This window comes from Mobula hypostoma, chromosome 2 (genome assembly GCF_963921235.1).
Source record: "Mobula hypostoma chromosome 2, sMobHyp1.1, whole genome shotgun sequence".
Taxonomy (NCBI): Eukaryota; Metazoa; Chordata; class Chondrichthyes; order Myliobatiformes; family Myliobatidae; genus Mobula; species Mobula hypostoma.
This window is the reverse complement of record NC_086098.1, coordinates 39,005,292-39,028,430: the sequence shown is the minus strand read 5'-3', so window position 1 is coordinate 39,028,430 and position 23,139 is coordinate 39,005,292. Positions and strand designations below refer to the sequence as shown.

At 42.1% G+C, this 23,139-nt stretch overlaps 1 protein-coding gene across 2 annotated transcripts in view; it reads left to right on the top strand.

Moving 5' to 3' along the window:
* Nucleotides 1–6,458: 6,458 nt before the first annotated feature.
* The window catches only part of gtf3c2 (general transcription factor IIIC, polypeptide 2, beta), a 115,111-nt gene continuing 98,430 nt past the window's right edge, over nucleotides 6,459–23,139 (top strand). For both annotated transcript variants that reach the window (XM_063035855.1, XM_063035862.1), the window contains exons 1-5: nucleotides 6,459–6,753; nucleotides 9,719–11,323; nucleotides 17,057–17,402; nucleotides 19,242–19,348; nucleotides 21,237–21,314. In XM_063035855.1, coding sequence (XP_062891925.1) covers nucleotides 9,786–11,323; nucleotides 17,057–17,402; nucleotides 19,242–19,348; nucleotides 21,237–21,314 — 2,069 coding nt within the window. In that variant the 5' untranslated portion in view covers nucleotides 6,459–6,753; nucleotides 9,719–9,785. The remainder of the gene's footprint in view (nucleotides 6,754–9,718; nucleotides 11,324–17,056; nucleotides 17,403–19,241; nucleotides 19,349–21,236; nucleotides 21,315–23,139) is intronic.

The following is a 23,139-nucleotide window of genomic DNA, read 5'->3' as shown; positions in this document are numbered from 1 at the left end:
ATCTTATACTTCACATGCCAATAAAGAGCGTAGGAAGGAAATGCAAGTGTTATTGAAATCTATTTGGGACCTGGATAGAAAATACTCTGAGGCACCCACTGCGGAATTATATAAAAGCCGGGTTGATTTGCAAGCGAAGTTTAATCTTCTATCTACAAACCTATCAGAACAATTAATTCTTAAGACACGTGGCCTCTATTATGAATATGGTGACAAGGCGAGCCGGCTTATGGCTCATCAGTTGAAACGTCAGGCTGCATCACGACTTATTCCTCAGGTAAGAGACATGCACCAGAACTTGACAAGCAATCCAAAAGAGATTAATAACATCTTTGCAACTTTTTATTCCTCTCTGTATGCCTCAGAGTTCCCCTCAGATAAAACAAATATGGATCGTTTTTTAGATAATTTGGAAATACCAACTCTTGAACCAGAGGAAGTGGAGAACCTAGATCGGGCTCCTGGGCAGGAAGAGATTAATAATGCCATTATGGCTATGCAGAGTGGTAAGTCCCCAGGTCCTGATGGTTATCCAATAGAATTTTATAAGAAATTTAAGGATAAGCTCACACCGGTCCTTCTAGAAGTGTTTCAGGAATCTTTGGAGAATGGCTCCTTACCCCCTTCTCTTTCACAGGCAGCTATTTCACTACTTCTTAAAAAGGATAAGGACCCGACTCAATGTGGATCATATCGCCCCATTTCACTTTTGAATGTAGATGTGAAAATTTTGGCTAAAGTGCTTGCATGTCGTTTAGAACATCCCCTTCCCAAGATAATTTCAGATGATCAAACAGGTTTTATTAAAAATCGCTATTCTTTTTTTAATATCCGTCGACTGGCTGATGTGGTTTATTCACTGAGTGATTCTCCAAGTCCAGAGGTTGTTATCGCCTTGGACGCGGAGAAGGCATTTGATAGAGTGGAATGGGTATATTTATTTAGTGTTTTGGAGAAATTTGGATTTGGCAGAATATTTATAGCTTGGGTTAAGCTATTATACCACTCGCCTTCAGCGTGTATACAGACAAATTATTTTCGATCTGGCTATTTCCCATTAAAACGTGGCACTCGCCAAGGCTGCCCACTGTCCCCTCTTCTTTTTGCAATTGCAATTGAGCCTCTTTCTATTGCAATTAGGTCAACTACATTATTTCAAGGTGTTATAAGAGGGGACATGGAACACCGTGTTTCCCTATATGCTGATGACCTCTTACTTTATGTTAACGACCCTATAGGTAGTAGTCCTGCTATTGTGTCATTATTAGGTCAATTTGGAGCCTTCTCTGGCTATTAGCTGAACTTTCAAAAAAGCAAATGCTTTCCCATTAATAACTTGGCCCTACAGATCCGACAGGAATCCTTGCCCTTTCCTTTATCTCAAGATGGTTTTGTATACCTAGGAATACATATTACTCGCTCTTTTACATCTCTGTTTGAAGCTAACTACAGGCCTCAGGTTAGCCAAATGAAGGCTGATTTCGAGAGATGGCGCAGTTTACCCCTTACTATAGCTGGGAGAATTCAGTCAGTGAAAATGACTATACTTCCTAGATTTCTCTATTTGTTTCAGTGTTTGCCAGTTTTCTTATCTAAGTTATTTTTTAAATCAGTTGATCAAGCTATAACCTCCTTTATTTGGGAAAATAAGGTCCCAAGGGTTAATAAGCGCATTCTTCAAAGAGGTCGTGACATAGGTGGAATGGGTCTTCCCAGCTTTATTCATTATTACTGGGCATCGAACATTCAAAAAGTATTATTTTGGCTTCACCAGCCAGATATAATCTGGTGCCTGCTTGAGTCACGGTCTTGCCACTCCTCGTCTCTCCCAGCTTTGGTGTATTCTTCCTTACCATTGAAATCCTCTCAATTCACATCTAACCCGATCGTGCTCTCTACCCTCAAAATTTTTAATCAGTTTCGCTGCCACTATAAGTTCCTGTCAGCTTCAGTTTTGGGCCCCATTCATAAAAACCATTTATTTCCTCCCTCCACATTCGATTCAGCTTTTAGACAATGGGGTTTGAATGGTCTTATGCGCATTAAGGATTTGTATACTGATAACATATTTGATAGTTTTGATAACCTGCGCGGTAAGTATGGCCTTCCGCATAATCATTTTTTTAAATACCTGCAGATTCGCCACTTTGTCAAGGAAAAATTTCCCTCTTTTCCTGTTCTACCACCTGCTATGTTATGGGAAAAATTCACTCTTAGCTTTAACAATAAGGGGCTGATTTCTGAACTGTACTCTCAGCTGATGTCTTTGGGAGTTCAAGATCTAAACAAAACTAAGAGTAGGTGGGAGGACGACCTCGGTATGGACCTTGCGGAAGAATATTGGGCAAAAGTATTGAATAGGGTTCATTTCTCATCATCATGTGCTAGACTGGGGCTCATACAATTCAAAGTTTTACACAGGGTACATTTAAGTAAAGCCAGACTGGCAGACATATACCCTGGGACAGACGCTGGCTGTGACAGGTGTTCCTTCTCTCCGGCTGGTTTAATACATGCATTTTGGTCATGCCCTTGGCTTGATGACTATTGGGCACTGGTTTTTAAAATTATCAGTGAGGTTTTGGGGGTGACACTGAGACCTTGCCCACTTATAGCTGTATTTGGTGTGGCAGATGATGATTTGGGTTTAAATGCAAGCCAGTCGGATATCATTGCATTTACATCGCTATTGGCCCGTAGGAGAATTTTGCTGGTTTGGAAATCTGCCACTCCCCCAACTGCTGCTGCTTGGTTAGAAGATGTAATGTTTTTTCTGAAATTAGAAAAGATTAAATTCACTTTGAGGGGGTCTGTGAAAAAGTTCTATTCAAAATGGGGACCTTTCTTATCATATTTTGGGAGTCTTAAGGAATTACCTACTAGTTGAGGGCATTTGATTGTACTTAGGAAGTTGCCTCCCATTTAACACACTTATAATTTACCTCACAGGGTGGTTGATGAATTGTAAATATGAGTGTATTTTGGATCATCTGACATGTTGCAGATGTGTATGAGCTGTCGTATTGAAGTAGTGTGGGGGTACGGTTGTGAAATGTCCATACTTGTATTTGTGAATTGTTGTGTTGTAGATATATTAGCTGCCATGATATGTTCGGGGAGGGTAGGTGGGGGGGAGGTTTGTTTTGGGGGTACGATACTAAAGCAAAATGGAGGAAAATGTAATCCATTATATATTCTGTATTTTTTATTTTAAAAAAGAGAAAAAAAAAAGGGAAAGAGGCAGAAGAAAGAAAATTATAGGCCAGTTAGTCTGATCTCAGTGGTTGGTAAGATGTTAGATGTGGAGGCACATGATAAAATAGGCTGAAAGAAGTCCACCATGGTTTCCTTAAGGAAATCTCGTCTGACAAATCTGTAGGAATTCTTTAAAGAAATAACTACTCATGAGGCTGCTTTACAAGTTAGGAGCCCATGGTATTTTATTACAGGAAATAAAACAAATAAAAAGAACCTTTTCTGCTTGGCTGCCAGAGACTAGTGGTGTTCCACAGGGGTCTGTGTTGGGACCACTTCTTTTTCCGTAATTGTCAATGATTTGGATGTTGAATGGATGACTCTGTAGCCAAGATAGGTAAAGGGACAAGTAGTGTTGAGGAAGCAGAGATTACAGAAGGACTTAGATTAGGAGAATAGGAAAATAAGCAGATGGAATACAGTGTTAGGAAGTGTATAGTCATGCACTTTGGCAAAAGAAATGGAAGCATGTACTATTTTCTAAATGGAGTAAAAAATTCAAAACTGAGGTGCAAAGGGACTAGGGAGTCTTCATGCAGGATTCCCTAAAGGTTAACTTACAGGTTAAGTTGGTGGTGAGGGAGGCAAATGCAATAATGCATATTTAAATCGATCCTTTATTGATCCCAAAGGAAATTACAGTGTCACAGTAGCATTACAAGTGCACAGATAAACAAATATTAGAAGTGAAGTAAGAAAGACTAAAAAAATTAGTTATCTTAAAAATAAGATGCATAAGATTTAAAAAATCAAAGATTACAAGATTTCCAAGATCACACTGAAAAGATGGTAGTGCAAGAATTACCATAATATACAGTAATGGGTGCACGTTCACACTGACCAGATAAGAAGTGTTGGCAGTATTGCACAGGGTGTCCACAATAGCAAGGTGTGGTCAACAGAGCTAAACAGAACTTAAACAGACCTCTGGTAATCAGAAGTTAATAACAGTCTAGCAGGTCATCACTTCCCCATCTATAGGTTGACTCATTAAAGAGTCTAATGGCCAAGGGTAAAAATGACCTCATATGGTGCTCTTTGGAACAGCACAGTTGTCTTAGTCTATTACTGAAAATGCTTCTCTGTTCATGTTGGCATGCAAAGGGTGAAAAACATTGTCCAGAGTTGCTAGGATTTTCCAGAGTCCTTTCTTCTACCACAGCCTCCAGTATGTCCAGTTTGACTCCTATAACAGAGCCAGCCTTTCTAATGAGTTTATTGAGTCTGTTGGCATCAACCGTGTTGATGCCATTGCCCCAGCACACTACTGCATAGAAAATTGTACTGGTGACAATCACTGGTAGAACATGTGAAGGAGAGACCTGCACACTCCAAAGGGCTTCAGTCTCCTTAGGAAGTAGAGGTGACACTGGCCCTTTTTGTATGCTGCTTCTGTGTTGGTGCTCCACTCAAGTCCGTCATCCAGGTGCACCATCAGGTACCTCTAGGTCCTCACCACATCCACATCTTCAATAGTAACAGGGAGCAGTGCAGGCTTGGTCTACCTAAAGTCCACCACCATCTCTTTTGTCTTACTGATGTAGAGCTGCAGATGATGCAGCTTGCACCATTCGACAAAGTCCTTCACCACGTGTCCTGTATTCATCCTTTCTTTCCTTTATACATGCAGCTATTGCAGAGTCATCAGAGAATGTCTGCAGATGACATGGCTCAGTGTTGTATCTAAAGCCTAAAGTATTCAGAGTAAACAGGAAGGGAGCCTGTGGGACCCCAGCGCTGTTTATAGCCATGTCTGACACACAGCTCTGAACCCATACAAACTGCTCTTCCACTCAGGTAGTCCATTATTCAGGATACAGTAGAAGTGCCAACCTGCATTGAACAGAGCTTTTCCCCCAGCAATGAGGGTTGTATGGTCTTCATGATGTATGAGGTCAAGGCCCACTAGACAGTAGTCACTTAAGACTTTTGGTTGGCCCTTCTTGGGTACTGGGACACACACCACACAGTCGGGACCCTTTCCAAGCTGTGACTCAGATTAACTGCAGGGAAAGAAGGGGGTGTAGACGTTGGAGCCTGTTGTTCATCCACGTGTTGAACGGCCGGGGGGGGGGGGTAGGAGAGAGAAAAGGAGGTGTTGGTGCTGAGGGAGCATTAAGTGCCTCAGCAACTGGGCTGGTGTGCTGAGGGGGGTGTGAACAGGAGGACAATTGTCAAATCTATTGAAGAATTGGTTTAACTCATTAGCCCACTCATGACTGCATTCCAAGGCTCTGCACCTGGGCTGATTAAAGCCAGTGATGTTCTTCATGTCTCTTCACACCTCCTGTGTACTACTCTGCCTAAGCTTAATCTCCAGCTAGTTCCTACATTCTGCTTTAGCCACCTTGATCTCCTTTAGCTCCCTCCGCATGTTTCAATTCCTTCCTGTCTCCTGATTTCAAGGCTCTCTTTTTGCAATGTTAGCATTCATTTCAAGAGGACTAGAATATGAAAGCAAGGATGTAACGTTAAGGCACTCGTGAGACCTCACTTGGAGTACTATGGGCATTTCGGGGCCCCTTATCTAGGAAATCGTGTGTTGACATTGGAGCGGGTTCAAAGGAGCATGAAATTGATTCAGTGATTGAAAGGCTCATCATATGAGGAGTGTTTGATGGCTTTGGGCCTCACTGGAATTCAGAAGTATGAGGAAGGATCTCATTGAAACCTACTGAATGTTGAAAGGCCTCGATGGAATGGATGTTTCCTATGGTGGGGAAGACCAGAGGACACAATCTCTTAAGAGTGACAGGTGTCCTTTTAGAACAGAGATGAGGAATTTCTTCAGCCAGAGAGTGGTGTATCTGACGGCTGCGCAAGCCAAGTCACTGGGTATACTCGGGGCAGGGGCTGATTGATTTTTGGTTAGTCAGGGCATGAAGGGATACAGAGAGACGGCAGGAGATTGAGGCTGAGAGGGAAATGGCTCGGAGCAGACTCGATGGGCCAAATGGCTTATTCCTGTTCCTATACTTTATCTTATGATAGGCGCTTTGATTTAGTGCGTAAGGCTTTAGAATTCTGTACCTGAGGGCAGAAGCAGCGGGCGAAGCGCGCAACACCTACACGCACCACGTGCGCCGCAGCGCATGCGCAGTTTTGCTGCGAGGCAATGCGCATGCTTGGGGTGCATTCGGCCGGTTTCGGAGGGTGGGCATGGCTGTTTAAACTCGCACCACCCACCCCACCCACCCCGCGCGCACCCTGAGGTACCCTTCTGGTTACGCGCGTCTGATTTCCCTACGTCATCAACTGCTCCAATCCGGATGTGAATCTCCGTGTCGGTCCTTGCCTCAGGACGGTGGCTCGTTTGGTACCTTCGCTGGTGCTGGCAGCGATCGCAGCGTTGAATGGCCCGTCAGGAAGGCGGGGGGGAAGCATACGCAATATAACGACGGGTAGCTGAAAGCTCCACGTGTATCCGACACTAAGCCGTTGTTTCGTCCTCGTCCGTTCAGTGAGGGAGCCTGCGGACGCGGGGTGCGATGAGACAAGGTATTAAAGCTTACCGTTTGTCTGGACAGAGCTGATTGAGGCGGTTGGAGTGGGCCTGTCACTCCCTCCGGCACCGAGTGGTGAGTTTCCTCGGTGCCTGCTGTGGAGGAGATTACATCGTCTGTTTCTCCACCCAAACGAGCCATCCTGCCTGCCTGTCTCTCTCCATTTGTTTAATATATTGCTGCCAAAACCTGAGAAGGCCGCAGTAAAACTGCACACAGTACCTATGTGCATTGTGTGCAATTCAACCATGATTTGAGCAAGTAGCCGACTGACTGGACTATTGAAATGAATCCGTCCCGTTTTCCCTTTCCTTCGCTATTTTACTACCCCCCCCCCCCCCGGCTATTTAATGTTTTCCCCTTGCAATTCGTTTGTATAGAGCGTGATTGCTACAGTCGGGAATTCGGTTATTGGATGTCCCTTGGGTGGTGTTTTCAGACATAACTGATACTTCATAGCTACGTGCAAATTGAAACTCTTTACGGGCATTCTGAAAAGAACAACACCAGCCGATTTCATTTTTCCTGCTTTGGACTGTCCAACTGAGGGAAAATGAGTCAACTTTTCATAAACGTAGATTTTAAGCAATTTTGATTGCATAGGCTGCAAGAACATCAGAAGTAAGCGCAGAAGCATGTTCTCTTGCCCTTCAAGATTGCTCTGCCATCTAGCAGAATAATGGTTATGGTCTATAAAGAGATGCATAAAAATTGGAACAAAGCAATCTGCATCAATGGCTGTGCAGCTGGATTTAACCCCACAATTTGTTAGTGAATTGACAGGTACCACTTACTAATTGTTAATAGAAGGATTTCTTCTGATGCTGCCAGGTTATGGATCTGTGGTAGGCACCCATGTTTATTTGATGGGCCATGGGGTTGTATTATTCAATGTTCACATTGGGAGGTGGGTGGTGTGAGTACTGATCGCCACATTTCAGCCTGTTCTGAACCTGGTCACCACTGTGCTAGGCTGCCCACAATTATCAGCAAAGTTATGGAAGCACCTTTGACCATCTCATCAAGCAATATTCATGCATTAATTAAATAACTGCTGCTCAGTCTCAATTCCACATAATTCTGATCCTTTTTGCTGATAATTGTGGGCAGCCTGGCACAGTGGTGGCTGGACTCTTTCTGTCCTGATTTATGGACAGGACAAAATCTGACAAACTTTCACTTTGGATGTTAGTATTACAACTGCACTGGAAAACTTTGGGGCGCATTTAGTTTCGGGCTGTCATTCCAGACAGCGATGACTTGTTGCTATGGCTCACAATCCTTGCTGTTAGCATTCATTTCAAGGGGTCTAGAATACAAGAGCAAGGGTTTGATGCTGAGGCTTTATTAGGGACTAGTGAGGCCTCGCGTTGAGTATTGTGAACAGTTCTGTGCTCCTCATCTTGGAGGAGGTGTGCTGGCATTGGAGATGGTTGAGAGGAGGTTCACAGGGATGATTCCAGGAATGAAAGGGTTATCATATGAGCAGCATTTGAAGGCTTTCTCTCTGGTCGCTGGAATTCAGAAGGATTGGTGGGGGGGGGGGGAAATCTCATTGAAACCTTTCAAATGTAGAAAGGCCCAGACAGAGTAGATATGGAAAGGATGTTTCCCATGATGGGAGAGTTTAACACAAGAGTGCACAGCCTCAGGATAGAGGGGCGCCCTCTCAAAACAGATGCAGAGAAATTTCTTTCGCCAAAGGGTGATTAATTTGTGGTATTTGTTGCCACATGCAGCTGTGGAGGCCAGGTCATTGGGCGTATTTAAGGCAGAGATTGACAAGTTCTTGTTTGGATGTGGCATCAGAGATTACAGGGAAAAGGCCAAGAAATGGGGTTGAGGAGGAGGAGGAGGAGGAGGAGAAAAAAAAGATCAGCCATGATGAAATGGCAGAGCAGACTCAATGGGCCAAATGGCCTAATTCTGCTCCTGTGTCTTATGGTCAATATCAAGTATGCTTATTCCTTTCTCTTTATTATCTTGCATTAATTGATTTGGGTGAAAAATTGGATGGTGTTGCATTCAGGAGGACTGAGATCAATCATCTATTCAAAACTTTTCTGTGCATTTTAGGATTTATTATTGAGAATTAATTTGTTGATGAAGCATTTTTCTTCTCTCCTTTGTTCTCCTGTGCTGCTGATAGATACCCAGTTTTGAACTATTAGCGTAGCAGTTAGTGTGACTCTACTACAGCTCGGGACATTCCGGACTCTGGGGTTCAATTCCCGACCCTGTCTGTAAGGAGTTTATACATTATCCCCGTCCACTGTTTCCTTCAGGTGCTCCGGTTTCCTCCCACAGTCCAAAGACGTACAGGTTGGTGCTTTAATTGGTCGTTGTAAATTGTCTTGTGATTAGGCTGGGTTTAAATAGATGGGTTACTGGACAGTGCGGTTCAGTAGGCCAGAAGGCCCTTTTCTAATTTGTATCTCCAAATAAAAATGAGCTAAATCAACCCCACTTTATGCAATGCTGGCACCACACAGTCAAACAATGTTCTCTGTGAAAATACGGGTCTTCATCTCTATGTAAACAGGGTGTTCAGTCCACTGTGTCTATACTGATCGGTGGACATTCTTCCTTATTAATCCCATCTTGCAGCTCCTAGCTGTGGCCCATAGCCTGGGTGATTCAATTACTTGCCTAGACGTTACTTAAATGCAGTCAGTGCTGTAAAAGGAGTGGATTCAAACTACCAGATCACACCTATTGAATTCTCAAGTTGTTGCTATTTCAAAAAAGTTTTTGATCACTGCTAAAATCAAAAAGTCAATAATAAGTACTATTCGGAAACTATCTGTGAATTTGATGCAATTAGTTACTGCTAGCCCGCTTAATGTGAAAGTTGGAATTCAGATGTTAAGATGCAAAACCAAAAAATAAGCTAAAGTTATTGTGCAATAATGCTGTACATACTGCAGATTTAAATTCTGATTTTTTCTATTTTTTTTTAGATTTTAATGAAATTGCTGAGCCTGAGGTGATCAATTGCCTGAAGTGTACAAAGAGGAAAATACATTTATGGAACCAAATCTTCAGGAAACCTGTGAGGCTGATACAGAAGAAGCACAAAAAAAAGTTGCATCCCTAGAAACGGCACAAAGTTCTGCAGACAGCACATCTCGTGTGAATACCAATGGACTGGAACCTTTATCCAGTGCTTTTGAATTGGGCATTGCGGACAAGAGCGGTCTCCATTTGGGAAAACGTTGTATGAGTACTTGTGGTATTACAGAAGTAGGCTGTAAGCACTTAAAAATAGGGGGCAATAAAAATGAGGATATTTCGACTGAACCTGAAATAACCAAATATGTTGCAAAATCATTGCTTGCTCTTAAGACATCAGTGCAGCCTCTAATGGGTGATATAAACGAGAGTTCAGAAAAGGATTCTGAAACCATTTTGCCACAAAGCAATAACAGAGAAAGATGCAAACCTGTACATCACTCTTTTGGACATGCCCATTCCGCAATAGTTAAGGGTACCATGACGCAAGCAGAGATCTCTTCAAATGATACCAATATCCTACCTAATTCTCTGCTGGTTTCACAACAAAACACATGTCAGATAGAAAGGCATTCAAATAAAGGACATTTGTCTGATCATTTAAAATGTTCTGATGCGGACAAGAGTAGTGCAGCCCCAAGTAAATTGGAACACGAGTCTCAGTTCACTCCTGTTACATTACCTTTACAACAAAATATTGGCAAAAAAAGGGGGAGATGCAAAGAAACTCAAAGTAACGTGATGAGTAGTCCAGCAGTAGATCTTTCTAACCTTTCTACCAATGGTAGTTCCAGTGAAATAGATTCAGTTCCAGGATTAGTTCCTGTGAAAATCCCTAGGAAACCGGGAAGGAAGTCTAAAAGTGCCACAGTTGTACCTGTGAAAGAAATTCTAAGTCAGAGTAACATTGAAAATGGAGGTGAGAGAGAGGCAGAATGTCCTCAACAAATGGAAATTGCAAAGAGACAAAGAAGGAAGCCTAAGAACGCAAAAGCAGAGCCTGTGGAAGAAGCAGTGACTCAAACACCATCAACGGAGAATTGTACAAGTGCTGAAAATGGTGGCGACAGTGAGATGGGAATGCATGATTTAATGAAGATTCCAAAGAAGCAAGGAAGGAAACCCAAATATGTAAAAGCAGCATCTGTTGAAGGAGATGTGCCGCAAACACCATCAACCAGGACTTGTCATAATGCTGGGAATGGAAGTGACAGTGACTTTGAAGTGTCTCAATCAATGAAGATCCCAAAGAAACGAGGAAGAAAACCTAAGAATGCAAAACCGGTATCTTCTGAAGGAGTTGGGCTGAAAATTTCCTCAATAGAGGTGTGCATTGATACTGAGAATGGTGAAACCAGTGAGAAAAGAATGTCTGAACCAGTGAAGATTCCGAAGAAACGGGGAAGAAAACCTAAGAGTGAAATGGTAGCCCCAGAAGCGAACACAGATACTCATGGGCTTTTGAAACCACTTGTGCAAACGTTATTGGAGCAAAGAGATGCAGACGAAGACCTAAAAGCAAGTGGACGACCAAAGAGAAGGGCAGCTAGAGCGTAAGGACTTGTATTTTTTGCTGTGCATGTGTGCTTGTATTGTTGTTCCATGTGAGCATGACTCCCAGCAAGGGTCATAGTCATACTTTATTGATCCCGGGGGAAATTGGTTTTTGTTACAGTTGCACCATAAATAATAAATAGTAATAAAACCATAAACAGTTAAATAGTAATATGTAAATTCTGAAATAAGTCCAGCACCAGCCTATTGGCTCAAGGAGTGCAGAGTTTGAAAATTAAACTTTCAGTCTTGCCATGAACAGTATATTTATAAAATGAATTAAACCTTGCAACACTTAAATCAATTTGCAGAAAGTCTGTAGCAACTAGAATGCATCTCTGTCCTTAATTGCCCTGATAACATAGTAGTTCAGGGCCGTTTGGTCCCTTGTGCCGACATACCCATTCAATAAGATCTTGGCAGGTCTTTTACCTGAGAACCACTTTTCTGTACAAATAGCTTATCTGTTGTTTCTTATAATATCTGAAAATAATCAGCAACTGGACCTCCTTGCCCCCCCCCCCCCCCGCCGATAGAGAATTTGAAAGATTCATTATGTTTTTATGAAGAAATTTCTTCTATACTGAGTAGCTCAGTTTATTTTGAGTACCCCTGGTCAGGGTACTCCAGTTCGGGAAACCTCAACTCCACATATACCTTATCAATTATGTCACTCATTAATGGGTTCTTCCCCCACCCCACCCAGGTTACATCAGGCTGAGAAAATTGCTCCCAGAGTCACTCAATTATTAAGGATGAGGTCTCAGGGTACTTGGAATCATATGGTAAAATAGGCCAAAGTCAGCATGTTTTCTGGAGGGAAAATCTTGCTTGACAAATCTGTTGGAATTCTTTGAAGGAATGACAAGCAGGATAGACAAAGGAGATTGGTTGATGTTTTGTTTTCAGAAGGCCTTTGACAAGGTGCCACACATGAGGCTGCTTAAGCTACAAGCCCATGGTATGACAGGAAAGATTCTAGCATGGATAGAACAGTGACTGATTGGCATGAGGCACAGAGTGGGAGTAAAGGGAGCCTTTACTGGCTGGCTACCTGTGACTAGTGGTGTTCCACAGGGATCTAAGTTGGGACTGATTCTTCTTTTTGTTCTATATGTTAGTAATTTGGCCAATGGAATTAATGGCTTTGTTGCAAAGTTTCAGATGATATGAAGTTAGGAGGGGCAGGTAGTTTTGAGGAAGTAGAGGCGCTACAAAAGGACTTGGACAGATTAGGAGAATGGGCAAAGAAATGGCAGATGGAATACAGTGTTGGGAAATGTATGGTCATGCAGTTTGGTAGAAGAAATGAAAGGGTTGACTATTTTCTAAATGGAGAGAAAATACAAAAACCTGAGGTGGAAAGGTGTCCTTGTGCAGGATTCCCCTAAAAGTTAATTTGTAGATTGAGTCAGTGGTGAGGAAGGCAAATGCAGTGTATGCATTCATTTCAAGAGGACTAGAATATAAAAGCAGGGACGTAATGTTGAGACTTCATAAAGTACTGGCGAGGCCTCAATTAGAGTATTGTGAGCAGTTTTGGGCCCTTTTCTTAGGGAGGATGTGCTGAAAATAGAGGGATCAAGGGAGGTTCAGGGAAATGATTCCAGGACTGAATGGCTTGTCATACGAAGATAGTTTGATGGGTTTGTGCCTGTACTCACTGGAATTCAGAAAAATGAGGGATGACCTCATTGAAACTTATTGAATGTTGAAAGGCCATGCTAGAGTGGATGTGGAGAGAATGTTTCCTATGGTGGGAGAGTCTAACACCAGAGGACATAGCCTCAGAATAGAGGTTTGTTCTTTTAGAAATGAGGAATTCCTTGAGCCAGAAACATTAGAACATAAGAAATAGGAGCAGGAGTAGGCTATCTAGCCTGTTGAGTCAGCTCTGCCATTCAATAAGATCATGGCTGATCTGGCCATGGACTCATCTCCACCTCCCTGCCGTTTCCCCATAACCTTTAGTTCCCCTACTATACAAAAATCTATCTATTCTTGTCTTAAATATTTACTGAGGTAGCCTCCACTGCTTTATTGGTAGAGAATTCCACAGATTCACCGCTCTGGGAAAAGCAGTTCCTCCTCATCTCCATCCTAAATCTACACCCCTGAATCTTGAGGTTATGTCCCCGAGTTCTAGTCTCACCACCAGTGGAAACAATTTTCCTGTCTCTATCTTGCCTATCCCTTTCATAATTTTATATGTTCCTATAAGGTCTCTCATTCTTAATTCCTGTGAGTATGGTCCCAGGCAACTCAATCTCTCCTCTTAGTCTAACCTCGTCATCTCTGGAATCAACCTGGTAAACCAACTCTGCACTGCCTCCAAAGCCAATATATCCTTCAAATAAGGAGACCAGAACTGCACACAGTACTCCTGGTGCGGCCTCACCAATACCCTGTACAGTTGCAGCATAACCTCCCTGCTGTTGAATTCAATCCCTCTAGCAATGAAGGACAACATTCCATTTGCCTTCTTGATAGCCTGCTGCACCTGCAAACCAACATTTTGTGATTCATGCACAAGCCCTCTGAAGTCCCTCTGCACAGCAGCATGCTGCAATTTTTTACCATTTAAATAACATTTATTTTTCCTTTCAAGTTGGATGAGCTTGCATTGACCAACATTGTACTCCATCTGCCAGACCCTTGCTCATTCACTTAACCTCTCTGCAGATTCTCCATATCTTCTGCACAATTTACTTTTCCACTCAATTTGGTGTCATCAACGAACTTGGATTCACTACCCTCAGTCCCCTCTTCTGGATCCAAATTACTACCTCTTCAATGCCCAGCAACTGAATCTTCATGACTGACCTCCCATGTGGGACCTTGTCAAAGGCCTTGCTGAAGTCAATGTAGACATCAGTATTTCTGGTAAATTCCTCAGACAACTCTGTTAAGATCGGTTAGACACAAGTTGCCACACACAAAGCTATGTTGACTGTCCTTAATCAGTCTCTGTCTATCCATACGGTTGTGTATACAGTCCCTTGGTATACCTTCCAAGGTATACTAAGTGATGTGGAGAGGGGGAGCCCGCTGCGTGGGCAACAGCCGTTTCCTCAAATCTTCCCACCCAGGCTTATGCCCTGGAGAGGACACAGTCCACCAGAGGCGCAACCCATGATCCCCTGGGATTGGTGGCTGCCTATTACTAACACAACAAAAACCACTTCTTTTGTAATGGTGGTTGGTTTTAGGGCAACACTGTTCTCTTCCTTGTATTCCCTTGCTTCTATGACCTTTGCCATGAAAAATACAGGTGAGAGGTAGTCAAGACCTCACCCATTACCTGTGGCTGCAAACATACCAGACTGATCCTTGAGGAGATCAGTTCTCTCACTTGTTAACCTTTTGCTCTTAATATCTTGTAGGATTCTATTTTGCCATATCTGCGAAGGATATTTCATATACCCTTATTGCCCTCCTGATTTCTTATTTAAATATACTCTTATATCCCTCAAGCAATTCACTTGATCAGGATGTATAACTCCTTTTTCCTGACCAGAGCCTCAGTATCCCTCACCAATCTTATCAGAGCAACATACACACAATGATGGCAGAAACTTGCCAGGCTTGCCCTGTGCTTTAACAGGAAGGTGCTGGTCCTGAAATCTCCCTACTTTTTTAAAAAAAACACTTGCCTAACATTAATTTACTTGCCAACAGCCTCTCCATTCTTCCCTATCAGTAGAGTAACCCCTTTACCTCCCCCATCACATCTAAAATAACGAAGCTCTGATGGCAACAACATTGTAATTCCAAGTACTGATACTCAGTGTTGAGATGAACACTTAACAGCCCATTAATTTCGCCATATTTATTCGTCTGTCCCTTGTTGTCCATCCTTTCAGTCTTATTTGTCATACCATCTTTCTTGATCTTGATCCTACCACACCAGCCCTGCTGCTATGGTTACCATACCCCTGCCACTCTAGTTTAAATTTACTCCTCTAATCCCTACTGATTATTGCTGGCAGTGTGGGGGGGTCTGTAGTACAACCCCATCAAGAGATCACCTGTTCCTATTGAGAACAATGTTGCAGTCCTAATACAAACAAAAGAAAATCTGCAGATGCTGGAAATCCAAGCAACACACGCAAAATGCTGGAGGAACACAGTAGCCTTGGCAGCATCTATGGAAAAGCGTATAATCCACATTTCAGGCCCAGACCCTTCAGGAGGACTGGAGTTAAAAAAAGAGTTAGAAGGTGCGGAGAAGAAACACAAGGTGATAGGTGAAACTGGGAAAGAGGGAGGGGTGAGGTATAGAGCTGGGAAGTTGATTGGTGAAAGAGATACAGAGCTGGAGAAAGGGGAATCTGAGAGGAGAGAACAGAAGGTCATGGAAGAAAGAAAACAGGGAGGAGCACCAGAGGGAGGTGATGGGCAGGTAAGGAAATAAGCAGAGAAAAGGGAATGGGGGTGGGGCCTTACTGGAAGTTAGAGAAATCGATGTTCATGCCATCAGGTTGGAGGCTATCCAGATGGAATATGAGGTGTTGCTCCTTCAACCTGACTGGCTTCATCATGACAGCAGAAAAGGCTGTTGACTGGCATGCCGATATGGGAATGTGAAGTGGAATTAAAATTGGTGTCCACTGGGAGATCCCTCTTTTTTTTCTGGTGGATGGAGCATGGGTACTCGGCAAAGTGATCTACTGATCTCGGTCGGGTCTCAACGATTAATATACAGGAAGCCACACCAGGAGCACTGGACACATTATATGATCCCAACAGACTTACAGGTGAAGTAAAGCCTCACCTGGAAGGACTGTTTGGGGCCCTGAATGGTAGTGAGGTGGAAGGCTTGGGGAAGGTGTAGCGCTTCTTCCATTTCTGTGGAGAAGTGTCAGGAGGAAGATCAGTGGCGAAGGACGAATGACAAGGGAGTCGCGTAGGGAGCTGTCCCTGCAGAAAGCGGGGTGGAGGGAAAGGTGTGCTTGGTGGTGGGATCCCGCTGGAGATGACAGAAGTTATAGAGAAATAGGTGCTGGACACAGAGGCTGGTAGGGTGGTTAGTGAGGACAAGAGGAACCCTATCCCTGGATGGGGTGAGGGCAGATGTGTGCAAAATGGAAGAGATACAGTTGAGGGCAGCATTGATGGTGGAGGAATGGAAGCCCCTTTCTTGGAAGGAGGAGGATATTCCTTCGTCCTGGAATGAAAAGGCTCATCCTGAGAGCAGATGCGACGGAGGTGGAGGAATTGAGGGAAGGTGGGGTGGCATTTTTACAAGTAACAGGGTGGGAGGAGGTATAGTCCAGGTAGCTGTGAGAATCAGTGGGTTTATAATAGACATCAGTAGATAAGCTGTCTCCAGAGATAGAGACAGAGAGATCAAGAAAGGGGAAGAGGTGTCGGAAATGGATCAGGTAAATTTGAGGAAGGGTGGAAGTTGGAGGCAAAGTTGATGAAATCGCGGAGCTCTACATGGGTGCAAGAAGCTGCACCAATGCAGCTGTAATGCATGTATTTTCATGCAGACTGTAAGGCAACTGAAAAGTGAGAGTGCCCAAATTCCTAAACTGTCAGTTTTGGAAGGCATGCTTTGGTTTATTATGTTCAATCTAATTGTGGCAGAGGACTGTTGCTGGTTGTGGTTCCATTTGGCTATTGTGGTAGATGGGTTACATTCCATTGTCTAAAGCAGCCTACTTTTGTTACTGTTACAATTTAGTTTTAAACCTCAGTGGGTTATGCTGCATTGTTCTTTCTTTCAGTGCGTTGCTTTACTTGCGTGAAATAGTTGAGGAGATAAAGTCACCTTCTAATAAAGCTGATGATGTGGCTGCCAATACGAATAGTGAACCGGACCAGTCCCAGTACAGGCTGTTGACAGAGCCTCAGTCATCCCCTACGGAAAGAAGAAGAAGGAGGAAGAAAAAATCCAGTGATGATGATGTCTTTGATGATTTGTCAGATGACAAAGATTTCGTGGTTTCTGATGCAGTAACTGATGAGGAAGAGGAAGAAGATGACCTTGACGTACCTGGTGCTATCTCTGAATCTGATCTAGATGATCCTTTGAATGAGGAATGTCAAAAACCAAGAAAGACGCCAACAAATGTAAGTTATTTGCTCTGTGGTCCTTCGCTGCATCATTTGTATGTAACTATTTGCTGGGTGGTTATTCGCATTTTTCCTTCGTGCAGAATCTTACAAAATTGCTTTCGTAGTGTCTGCACTTGTATTTTTATTATTTTGGGACCATCAACAAAACGTGAATTGAAATCTAATAAATTTGGTAAACAGAATGAATGTGAATATGAATTTAAGACTGTATGGCAAGAAAGTAGATGAGCATAGTTTATAATTGTTTTTGTGCCCTGTGATGTTCAACTTGTGCCAAATTCAAATTGAATGTACTACTGTGAAGCAGTGTCAAAGATACCGACCTCATTTGGGAGGCCCACCTTTATGATGCTGAATGGAGCCTTGTGATTTCATCGATCCCTGATTAAATAATAAATCTGGCCTGAGCAATGGAAACTCTGGGAATTTCCTAACGAGGAAAAAAAAACAAAGATTTTTTCCTATTTGTTAAGTTTAAGATTCTTTTATGTGTAGCACAAGGACAAATAGGATTTAACTTTTAAGTTCTAAGGAGGAAATTTAGGATTACTTTCTCTGAAATACTTCCTTAGCTCGTTGCACAACTCCCATTTGGACAGGCAGCTAATTAAATGTGCACAGATCAGTTTCTGGGATCAATTTGTTAGGGTTGGGAAGGAATTGCCACCACTTAACTGCATTGCATGCTGGTTATGATTGAAACTGTCATCTCTAAATCAAAGTTCAAAAGTTCGAAGTAAATTTGTTATCAAAGTACATATGTCACCACAAAATACTCTGCAGATGCTGGGGTCAAAGCAACACTCACAACACGCTGGAGGAACTCAGCAGGTCGGGCAGCATCCATGGAAATGATCAGTTAACGTTTCGGGCCGGGACCCTGACAAAGGGTTGACAGTTGACTGTTCATTTCCATGGATGCTGCCCAACCTGCTGAGTTCCTCCAGGGTGTTGTGAGTGTTACATATATCACCATATGCTATGCTGAGATTTATTTTCTCATGGGCGTTTGCAGTAAATACAAAGAAACACAATGAAAAGAAGGGCAAACAACCAATGTGCCAAAGACAACAAACTGCAAATGCAAAAGGAAAAAAGCAAATGAAGTAATAATAAATAAATAAGCAATAAATATTGAGAATATGAGATGAAGAGTCTTTGAAATTGGGATCAGTTCAGTGTTGGGATTAGTGCTGCTATCCTTTCTGCTTCAAAAACCTGATGGTTGAGGAATACTTGTTCCTGGTGGTGTGAATCCTGAGGCTGCTGTACCTCTGTCCTGATGACAGCAGCGAGAAGAGATCATTGCCTAGATGGTGTGAGGTCCGTGATGGTGAATGCTGCTTTCCTGCGACCGGTCCTTGTAGATGTGCTCACTGGTGAGGAGGGCTTTAACCGTGATGGTCCGGGCTATATCCTTTACTTTTTCTAGGCTTTTCCATTCAATGGCATTGGTGTTTCTATACCAGGCTGTGTTAAGCCACTAAGTTTACTCTCCACTGCACATCTATAGAAGTGTGTCAAAGTGATGAGGATTGGTTCATGGACCTCTGGTTTCCTCCTGTAGTCAAATATCAGCTCTTTGGTTTTGCTGACGTTGAGTGAGAGGTTGCTGTTGTGACACCATTCATTCAGATTTTCAGTCTCTGTCCTGTATGCTGATTCGTCACAATGGTGTAATATCAATGCAATGTGTTTGCGCGTTAAGGATAGGCTAGAGAAGTGTTTTGGGTCTGTTTAATAATTGGTGATTTTTAAACTAGTTTCACTTGCGTTGAGTTTATTTGACTGGCATGGTTATAAAGAAATAACTTACAAATATTTTATTTTCAGAAGCAAGCTCGTAGTGCAAAACGGCGATTATGTGGGAATTTCGCAAATGGCCTACCTAACAATATAATGGTACCAGTATGGGAAGCCACAACAATTACAATAAAGCAGTAAGCCTCTGAGTTTCTTTTTCATTGGGGAGAAAAAAACAAAGCTGTTTAATCCAGTCAATTTATTGATTACATTTTGTATTTAAATAGTATTTTACATTATATTACTAATTGGCTTTGCTGTGTATGGCATCCTGAAAGTTGAAGACTGCTGGCTGTATATATGAGTTAAGGTTAGATTGTGTGGTCCTTGAAGAACATCTACAGCAGACTTGTGATTGGGGCAAGGATAAGTAAAAATCTTCAGAAGAATCTATATGCTGGACTTCAGAATGACTGATCAGACTTTTATTTGCACAGCATTAGGCCTTCTGAAGTCCTGCATCTATCTGAATTGTGCCAGTCATCTGTAGCAACATTAGCACAAAGGATTTTTTTCACAATTTCTAAATATGCAGGTGATGTCGAAATAGGTAGAGATAGGAATGCATCAAATTAGAGGAAGAGATTAATTAACTTCGTGAAACAGGCAAAAACTGCAATGTAACACCTGTTGGTAAGAAGAATATTTATGTCAGTTATTATTAGAATTGCAGTTCTGATTGCTGTATTATGGTGATAAAGAAGAACTGAAGAATGCAGAGAGATTGAGGATGTACAGTTCAGGAAAGATACACAGGTTCACCTCAGAAATAAAGATGAGTGCTATCTAATTGGGAACTTTAAAATGTTTGAAAAATGGGTAGTGAGAGAATGTACTTTCCCCACGTGGAAACCTAACTAGAGGTCATCAATGTCATGTCACCAAGAAGTAGTAATTCGGAGGAAGTTCTTTACCCGAGGAGAAGCAGATCCAAAAATGTAACCGCGAAAGGAATAGAGGATTATGCTGCTCGATTTAGATAAGCAAAGACGGAAGTAAGCTTGAATAGGGTGTAAATGCCACACTACGTTGACCAATTAGGTCAACTGCTTTATGTCTGTGACATTTGTCAATCCTCCATCAAATTGTTTCAAAATCCCAGTGGTTTGGCATGAGACTCATTGGATGCTGATTCCCTCATCCTCAACATACCAGTCCCCCTCCTCCAATGCTCCCTCTGGCTGAGTCCCTGGTTCCTGTGTTCCATTGAAATGTACAAAATTAAGTGGAAAATCTTATTGTACTGCTGTATTGTGTAACATTGCTTTTTTAAAAAAAAAGTGTTAAAGGAGCAATGGAAAAGCATTCAGTAATTCAGAAAATATGCCAGTCAGGCACCACAGAGTCCGAGTTGTGGTAGAACTGTGTACTCTTTGTATGTAAATTAATGTAAAATTGTGTCATTTCATGTCATTCCACATGCTCATATGTATCATATTATATGTAGGCTTCAGAACTAGTTTTGAATCTTGCATAACCTGAGTAATCAGTAGTCATTTGGATTGTGTTGCATGTGGAAAAATTCTACCAATCTTGCACTGCAGTTGAGAATTCTTAAATATAGAGGAAATAGGTGATAGCTTAGAATATTCACAAGACCCAAATGACATAGGAACTTTTGTTTCTCATTGTTTCTCATGCTGGATGTACTCAATAGATGAAGCAGTATCTGTATAGAGCAGGGGTTTCTATCTTTTTGTTATGCCATGGACCAATTACCAATAAGCAAGGAGTCCTTGGTCCCAGGTTGGGAATCCCTGTTATAGTAGGAAAAAGATTTAAATTTTCATAACTTGAAAGTTCTGATGAAAGATCTTTTACCTGAAACATTAACTCTATTTCCTTCTCCATCTGTCTGACCTGCTAATTGTTTTCAGTATTGAAGAAAAGTGTTTTGTCAAGCTAGTTAAGCAGATAGCTAAATGTTGGCATGTTTTTAAATCCTTTGGTTGCCTAATTTATTAAATTAATAATGCTGATATAAATAAAAGTAATTTAGACAAAAAAATTCCATTTTGTTCATAGTCGAGAAGAGCATCACTCCCCTTGGGTATTTCCAGATTGGATTCCTTCATCTCAGGAATGGAGTTTTCTTTCTCAAAGGTAAGAGCTGATCTACTTTTGAGCTGTACTTCCTTGTCTATAAGGTGCTATCAAAGCAGTGTGGAACTTACTCTGAAGACCCTTGCTGTTTTATGAGCAAATAATAATTGAATTTTGTACATTTTAATTCTTTGTGAATTGCAGTATTTGATTTGGAAATGTATTAGAAAATTCCAAGCCTATCATCAATTTCTAAGGTTTGGTGTTCAAAACAGAATTATTGAATGGGATTTGACTAGGTATTATGTAATTGAAAAGTCTCACTATTTGCCAATTTCATCCCCTCTAAGATAATTGTACATTTTGGCACAGATGCTAAGGGAACTTTATTACTGGGAGATTAACTACAAAAAGATCTAAACAAATTTAATTATGCTTGCATTAATCTGCAAAGATTTTACTATCTCCATTCTGTGACAAAGAATGCCTGTATTCCTTGAATAAATCAATGGGCACTTGTACTGTCTTTGTCAATCCCAAACCCATACTTCTCTTGCACCATTGGGTACTGAAGCTCAGCTATTTAAGGCTTCATGGCCTTGCTTTGAAAACTTTGACTCCTAGTGTATCGTGCCTTGTGAAACTAATAACCTTTCAGCTTCAATTCTATTGGAGTTACTATAAAGCACTCCAGAAGATTTCGTTTCCATGTGTAAAATCACTATTTCGTACTTGCCGCCTTTAAGTTTTAATTTTTTGATTGTGATGATAGAAATGGTGCTCTTGTCTGCATTCATCTGTATGTCCCATATTAAATCTCAGTTATGCAAATTAGGGAGTGCTCAGCTATATTTTAAAAAGATTTTGTCGTATTTTATCTTGCCAATGCTCAAACTGAAATTACTGCAGCTATCCACAAGAAGGCAAAAGGAAGGATTAATCAAAGACAATTCATTCTTTTGTATCACTTATCAGGTAATGCCACTTGCCTTTGTTTATGATCTAATTTCCAGTCATTATATTACAAAAAGAATGTAGATGTGCTAAACAATTGATAAGGTTGATGCCAGAATCCAGAATGTCCAACAGTCAAGCAAAACTGAATAAATTGGGACAATTTACCATCTTGTTAACCAAGATGTTGCCAAGCTGCAAACTCCATTGAGTTGTGGCCCAGATGTAGTTGTTTATTAGGTTTGTAAGTATGGTTTTGAGAACAGACAGGTGTTGAGGGTTAGCTTAGGGTTTTAGGAAAGGGATTAGGTTAGGGTTTTAGGCTGGAGTCTGAGTCTAGCTTCATGTCCAAGGTCAGCAATGCGAATGTGGGATATCAGTGGTCGGATGTCTGATGTTGGCCGGCAGAAAACTGAGCTGTCAGCAGGTTCCAGAGTCGGAGTCCCAAGCAGGCAGGAGGAACAATTTCCAGTGACTTCCTGGGTTAACGAATTGGTGAGATCGGAGTTCGAGGCCTAGTGTTTGGAGTTCCATCATCAGAGAGTGCAGGGTTCAAGGCCTAGTGTTTGGTGTTCAGCCTGTCGTGGGATCAGTGTCGAGGATCAGGGCCCAAGAGTCAAATTGGAAGTCTGGAAGTCAGGACTCAGGCCAGTGGACCAAGTTTGTGAATCTCTGGAAGTCTGCTGGGAAGTCAAAGTCCAATGTCTGAAAGTGTAACTCAGAGCCCTCTGGAGGCTGAATGCCAAATAAGACGGCCTGCCCCAAGGGTGTGTGTAAGAGGAAGGAATGGGGGTTTATTTTGCCGTTGTTGGTTTTTGTATTCTGAGTTGTTCTGCGGAGCATTGTGAGCATGGTAGGCTGGTGCCTGAATGTGTGGCAACAGTTGTGGGCTGCCCCAAGCACATCCTTGTTAACACAGACGATGCCTTTC